This window comes from Cornus florida, unplaced genomic scaffold (assembly GCF_030987335.1).
Source record: "Cornus florida cultivar Cherokee Brave unplaced genomic scaffold, ASM3098733v1 CherokeeBrave_3.0.0_Hap2_Chr03, whole genome shotgun sequence".
Classification (NCBI taxonomy): domain Eukaryota; kingdom Viridiplantae; phylum Streptophyta; class Magnoliopsida; order Cornales; family Cornaceae; genus Cornus; species Cornus florida.
In genome coordinates, this window is record NW_026775573.1 from 80674396 (window position 1) to 80682078 (window position 7683).

The 7683-nt window shown below is 34.6% G+C and overlaps 1 protein-coding gene across 1 annotated transcript; it reads right to left on the reverse strand.

The window, feature by feature from the left end:
* Positions 1-437: 437 nt before the first annotated feature.
* LOC132301760 (uncharacterized) lies at positions 438-1804 on the reverse strand. Its single transcript, XM_059798988.1, has 2 exons — positions 865-1804; positions 438-739 (listed from the first exon to the last, which is right to left on the reverse strand). Exons 1-2 carry the CDS (start codon positions 1802-1804, stop codon positions 438-440), a joined length of 1242 nt encoding a protein of 413 aa, XP_059654971.1.
* Between the last annotated feature and the right edge of the window lie 5879 nt (positions 1805-7683).

The window sequence follows — 7683 nt, forward strand, 5'->3', positions numbered from 1 at the left end:
GACAGCTCCTCAGTAATTTTGTCTTGGTCTTTGACATCCGGGACTAACCTTGCAATGCATGCATACAAACCCTTTGCAATCTCTTCATCTTCTTCAATTTTTGAATTTGAATAAAAGTATTCTGGGTTCAAATAATAACCTGCTGCATGCAAAGGGCGATGAAGTTGAACATTCCACCTCTTACCAATTATTTCAAAAATATCTGAGTATTTATCTTCTACTCCCCCAAATGATTTTGCAATGGCTTCTTTAGCCCTATCCATAGCCGCATAAATGTATCCCATGGGAGGCTTTCTCTCGCCATCAACTAATCTCAAAACCGGAATAAGAGGACCGGAAACCTTAAGGCTAAAGACAATGTTGTTCCAAAAGGAAGGCATCAAAACATAAGAAGCAACTCTTTTACCGGCTTCCTCTTTCCCCCATTTACTACGATTCTATTCTTCTGAAGTAAACATCTTTCTCAAGTTATTCTTTTGCTTGTGAATACTTGATAATGTGATGAAACATGTAGCAAATCGAGTCTTAGCAGGCCTAAGCAACTCCTTTTTGTGAGTAAAGTTCCTCATAATGTTCAACAACTTTGGTCGCATATAAATATAACTATTCAACTCCACTGCCCTCTGCATTGTTCTAGAGATGGACGGTATTTTCCCAATGTCTTCCAACATCAAGTCTAAGCAATGAGCAGCACATGGGGTCCAATACAAATGTGGGTGTTCTTTCTCTAACATCCTCCCTATTTGAAACCAAACGGAAAAAAGAAAAAATGATATAAAGAGAATGAGTAAATCAAAGTTGATTTAAATTATATATTTGTAAAGAATGTAAACTCTAAAAGTTATAAACATTGAACATTCTTACCGGCATACTTATTGCTTGACTCACAATCTGTGACGACTTGGACGACATTTGCTACTCCAATGCGGTTCACAAATTTATTAAGTAAGTCAAACATCTTGTCACCATCCTTTGAAAAAGAAGAAGTATCTATCGACTCAACAAACATGGTTCCCCTTGGACTATTTACTAAGAAATTAAGCAATGTTCTCCCTCTCTTGTCTGTCCACCCATCTGCCATTAATGAGCATCCAAATTTTGACCACTCCTCCCTATGGTCATTCATCAAAGCATTGGTATTATCTAATTCCTTCCTAAGCAAAGGAACTCTCACCTCATGATAACTAGGTGGTTTCATGCCAGGACCATATTGTCCAATTGCTTCAACAACCTCGGCAAAGCTATCATACTTAACAGCATTGAATGCAATTCCTGCATCATACATCCACCTTGCAAAAGCAGCACACGCTCTTCCTCTCAACTCTTTCTTGCATGCATCATTAATGGCTGTTTGTTTTCCCCCCTCCTTTCTTTTTTGTACCACAATTTCCGGTCTGGGAGTGAAATATAAATCAATCGGTCCCTTTTGCTTTTGCATCTTTGAGGAATTGACACTAGCACTGCCTGTACTAGCTACCCTTTTTCCCTGATTGCTAACTTCCATGACATCATCCTCATCCTCTCCATCAATGAAATTAATCTCATCACTAGGTAACAAATTCATTTGTTCTTTTTCTTCCTTTTTCTTACTCATGTACTCTTTGATTTCTTCTCTAACACTAGATGGGCATCTTGTGCATGCACTCACATTTCTATATCCTCCAGCTAAGTGTTGCTTAGCCCGATAAATACCTCCTTTTGTAACTTTTGCACAGAAGTTACAAGTGACGGCATTTGTATCTTTCGGATTCTCCAAATGTGAGTAATTCCATGCCGGATCCTTTCTTGAACCTTCACTAGGCATCTTTTAAAGTTCAAACTACAATCAAGTTTAATAGAAATTATGTAAGCTGCAAATCAATCTAATTTTCTATAACTATAAGCACCATGATTCATTCTATAACTATAACAACTAAACATACTTTCAATAATAGAACCTAATTATATTATATGAAAATAATATAACAGTAAACAGTTGCTATTTACAATTTGCGATTGTCTTTTATAATTTAGACTTTAGAGTACACTTCACTAATTATTTCATTTTAACATGTTAGAATGATTCAATGGAACAAATACAGGCATACAATTTGGCTGCAATTGTGATTAAGCAAAGTAACTGCAGAATGTGTTGGCTCAAATTGGGAAATAGATCCGTCACAGACTCACAGTCACTCTCTACGTGGAGAGAGCTGATAGATCGGTTTGGAGCTAATTTTTATGGATTCAGTATTTCAGTGTTAAGTAACTTAAGTTTGATGTTAATAAATTTGACTTCAATTTGGTGTTAGTTGTTAACTGGACAACTTCTTCTCTCTATCAGTCTATCTCTCTGTATTTGGTATTTTGGTGTTATGTAAATTCTGTATATATTAAAAGCTTTGTATTCCTCTGCAAATTTTACAAGAAAATCAATTAAATACCTTCTGATTTCAATAAATTTTTTTTTTTTGGGTAACCCGTAACCAAGAAAAAGAATTACATTCTATCTGTCACATACAGGCTACAACAATCCAAAAATAAATAAAAAATAAAATAGCAAGTTTAGTAACTGTTATTTTAAGATTAAAATAACAACATAATAAATTTGTCACAGTCCAGAGTCTCCACTCTCCTCTCCCCGGCCCCTTCATCAATTCCATCCATATATAACAATTTCTTTTCATAAAAAAAAAAAAAAATAAAAAAATAAAAAAAAAAAAAACATATGATCTTAATTGGTCATCAATTCCTAAATAAAAGAAAACTTAATATATGAATTAATCTATAAAAATGAGGAGAGCATCAAAAAGTAAAAAGTTTCTTTGAACAGAGTCCAGACTCAAGAAAAAAAATAAAATAAAAAAATAGAGAAAAAAAAGAAGAATAATAAATAAAAAAAAACTGCCAAACTCGACTCGACAGTTGGCCGAGAGAAGAAAAGAAAAAAAAAACTGAGACAGATCACAGATCCGAGAAGAGAAGGAGAGAAGAAGAAGAGAAGGAAGAGGAGAGAAGAAGAAGAGAAGAAGAAGAGAGAGAAGGAGAAGTTGGAGAACATACCGACAGAGTCGCCGACGGCGTAGATCCGGCAGATCCGACACAAATGACAGATCCGAGAGGAGTGAGGACCGAGACCGAGAGTAACTGTTGTCCAAGTCGTCGCCTCTGTGACCTCTGTCTCCGACTCTTCTTTGTTTTGGTGTTTGTTCTCCTTTGGTTTTTTATTTTTTTAATGTGGTAACAATGTGTTACAAAAGTAATAAAATAGAAACAATAAAATAATAAAACAAATCAATAAAGTCAATAAACAAACAAAAGTTACAAAAGAAAACAATTAAAATATTACAACTTCCATTAGGCGCGCCTTTATATCGCCTTTAGCCTTGCGCCTGTAGAGAAAAGGCGCTCGCCTTCTGCAACCCATGCGCCTTAAGGTTCTAGAGGCGCTGAGATGGCGCCTTGCGCCTCAGGCGCCTTTGACAACTATGATGAGAACAATGGAAAAAATGGAAAGAATATACCATGGTGGCAAAGTCATGAAGCTTAGTAATGATCCATTGGGATGGAGTGCACCCCCAAACTTGAAATCGACAACCTACTTGAATAACCACACTAGTAAACTTATATCAAATATCAAATGGATAAGATAAGTAAATCAAGCATTCTAATGCAATATAGCACAAGATGAAATAGAGATATGAGATCAAGCCTAATAAAAAAATATGAAAGTAGCATGATTACACAAAAGGGCACAATGGTGAAAGTTTTTATATTTTTATTTTTATGAAAGTATGTACAATGAAACAAAATGTAAGAAAAATAAAGAAATAAAAATGAATATGAATATGTATGATACAAGAGATAAAAGACAGAATGTGTCATGTAGGTACTAAGTATTTTTTTTTTTTTTGGACATGACATGTATGTATATAAACAAAAATAAAAGATAAGTAAAGTAAAAATGCAAGAAGTAAAAACGGAAGGAAATAAAGAATGCAAAAGAAACTATTATTATTATTTTTTTTTTCACAAGAGAAAAGTTACTAAATAAAATAAAATAAAATGACAAAAGTAAAAGAAAATGAAAAATAAAATAAAAATAATAAAAATAATAGAAAAAGGTAAAAGTCAAAAAGTTAAAGGGATAAAGCTGTGATCGATCTTGACTTGGATCGATCATACTGTGATCAATCTTTATGCTCACACGATGGGATAGAGGTATGAAATTGGCAGAGCTTCGAAAATTTTTTTAAGTATGGAAGTGAGATCGATTATAGGGACAACTAGATCGATCAAAGAGTGTTGGATCGATCGGATGAAAAGTTCGAACGATACACAAAGAGATGAAATATGCGGAGAATTTTCGAACGATGGAACATAGAGATGAGAGTATGCAAAGATGATATTTGATCGATCGAATATCTCTTGTGATCGATCGAACAGGCACAAAATGCCTAATTTTGAACTGAAAGTGCAAAAAATCCTATACTAAGCCCTAATGATGGTAACAAGAATGTAGATTGAAAAATGGATGGAAGAATGTAGACAAGAATGAAAAATAAAAAGAAATGAGGGAGGAACAGAGTTTTAAAACTCTACGAAAAACTAGTGTTTAATGTCTCTAGCAAGACGTTGGGTCAACTTACTAATCAAAAGAATAAAAAACCGGATATGAAGCATCCTTATTGACCCTTTTTTCCATTCTCTTAATTAATGCCTCACTTACAATAATGAAGTCATCCTCAAAAAGAATGACTTGAAAAGAAATGAAAGAGATAATTTCATTCCTTTCATCCACGGTCTTGAAAATAAAATCAATGATGAGCGGCCCTGCACTTGGCAAGGCAAAGTCTTTCAAAGACTCAATTAGATTAATAGGAATTGCACTCTCTTCATCTCCTTTCTCTTCCTCAATGAACACCATCTCCTCACTTTCTAAGGTAGCTAAGGAGTCCATTAGAGAGTTTATTTCATTTTTGGAGCTTTCTATGTCAAAACCACATCTTTCATATATTTGCAAAAGGTAATCCTCAAGAGGGTCCTTCGAGAGAATAGAAGAAAGACCCTCTTCAACAAGTTCCTCCTCCTCCTCTCCTACCTCTATAGTGGTCAACATCTCCTCACTCTCTAAAGTAGCAATGGCCAAGATAAAATCATAATCAAAACAAGGAACGTCCTCATTAATCATGTTGTGCTCTATTGGATTAGCCACTAACTCACTTGCCACTTCCTTTTCTATACAAGATAGAGTGGTAGGCATTAGCTCACTTGCTACTTCTTCCTCTTCACTCTCATCATCCTCATCTATATAAATTGAGTTCTTGCCATTTTTTCATTTGCCTCTTCCTCCTCCTCTTGATGAGAAAGAGTACTTGCAATTTGCTCAACTTGAGCTTCAAGCTTGGCTAAGATTTGACAATGTGAATTAATATCTCGAGTTTTTGAATTAAGCCCATCAAGTAAAGCTAACATTTATTCTTGAAACTCGGGTGAATAACTAGGAAGAATTGAATTAACAATCACAAGGCTAACCACTAATCACAACAATATATATATATATATATATATATCCCCAAAAATAGAAGTACAAGGGTTTAGATTACACAAAACTTAGGGCTTATGCGCTAAGTATAGATCTAGCCAATCATGGAGGAAGTGGATGTGGTAATAAAACCCTCAAGGGCAAGCTCCAAACATAGCTCCATCTTCTTCTTCTTCTTCTTTAAAGCTCTAGTGATAGAGAGTATGTAGATCTAGAGATATGTTCTTAAGATGTGCCTCTACTTCCCTCTTTTCTTCTAACCTAATCTCTAACTTTCTAGAGGGAAAAAACTACAACAATATAGAAATTATAATTTAAAAATATGAATCTCCCTACAAAAATGGTTGAATCCCTCTTATACACAAGGCTTTTAGAGCCCAAAAATGTGAGAACTCAGCCCTAGGATCTCCTCTTTTAAGCACAGCCCGTGTTGGTTTAAAATGAGCTTTAGATCTGCTTTTTAATAGCTTCTGCGAACAATTCGATCGATCAGACCAATAGTGTGATTGATCAGAGGTATGGTGAGATCGATCAGAGGTATGGTGTGATCGATCAGGTTTCGATCGATTAGACTTTTCTTTGATCGATTAGACTTGGCAGTTTTTAGCATTAGCCTCCTTTTTGCTCTAGATCAGCCTCTTTTTGCTCCAGATTCTCACCAGGACTTAGTTTGACTCTGCAAAGGCCTTAAAAAGCCATTTTTAGCCCGTTTTAACTTTATTAACCTAAAAAAGGAAATAACATGAAATTAGACTAAAATAGAAAAATAAGATAGATAAAGGTCTTAGAACGCTCAAGCTTAAGGGTTTTAAATGCACACTTTTCAACGCTTATCAATAAGCAGTGATGGTATAGAGGGCAGAAAAGTCACATTTGGAGTATTTTGAGCAGAAATATGATCAACAAGACAAGAATAGGCTGTGATGTGCATAAATGATGCAACATGCATTCACAAGCCTAAAACTCAAATTAATGCTACAATGATATGACAAGTAGACCCTAGGATGACATCGTATCAATTCCTAAGTAAGAATGTCTACAAGTGCAATAGTTAAGATCAAATAGAGCATACAGGATAACATGGAGCATATAATCATGGCAAATGTCAACCTAGGACTCAAGAAGTAGGCATGTCATGTAATAAGACTAAATGGATGGCATAGTTGCAAAACATGCAAAATACTATAATCCAATGCATGTTATAACATACAAGTTTAAGAAAGAATCCTGGATATGGTATGCAACTAGATGGCATATATCTAAATGATGTGCATATATCAACAAAACTCCAGATAAAGAAATATCCTGTACTTCAATGCAACAAAATCAAAATCCTATGATCAATCATGGCTCATGACCCCTCTAAGGCTTAAATGAAGTAGAAAATGGTCAATAACTGAGAATACAAGAAGCTTACCATCTTAGAGACAAAATCTGGACCGCAAAGAACCTTGGTCATACACCATTATTCGGCTTTCAGAAATGGATCACAAGTGGAAAATATCAAGCAAATAGTAATTAAACAGATAATTTTCAAGATAAAGCAAAAAGACTCCCAAACTTAGTTCAAATGACAGTATAAAAGTTTAAGTTATGATCACAAATAGGTACTAAGGCTAAAGAATAGTAATCACATCCCAATCATACATTTTAAACTTTAAACATCTATTTCCCTCCCCTAAACTTAGTCAAAGATCAATTCGAAGAAGATACGTTCAAAAGATGCACATAAACTCTCAAAACCATCAATGTGACAGGTGTGTGCAAAATGGTGTACTGCAACAAGTTGTAAATTATTCCAAAATGCATACAAGTATTCAAAGAAGATCACATTTGACAAGTTTCAAGTTTATAAAACAACATTGGACATTTGACTTCAAACAGTTTGGCTTGGAATGGCAATTCAATACATTTTTCAGACAAGTTCAAAATTTTGGCAAATGGGGTCAAAGATGTCACTCTTAGGTCCTAACATGGCAAGAATCAATAATTTATCACAAACAAGTTCAAAAGCACTTAGAGCATGCAATTGGATGGAAATAAATCAAATGGAACAAGTTCCATCTCAATCAAGGGCATTTTGGTTAAGTTTGGAATTTCTCAACACTTTTGGGGCAAAATTAGAATTTTTGAAAACTTTGGAGTCCAATTATTCAAAT

Bases quoted from the DNA above. Each gene is read 5' to 3' on its own strand.
- LOC132301760 (XM_059798988.1), bottom strand. From the start codon at position 1,804: ATGCCTAGTGAAGGTTCAAGAAAGGATCCGGCATGGAATTACTCACAT. The intron at 740-864 runs GTAAGAATGTTC...GGTTTCAAATAG, and splicing joins GTCAAGCAATAAGTATGCCG to GGAGGATGTTAGAGAAAGAA.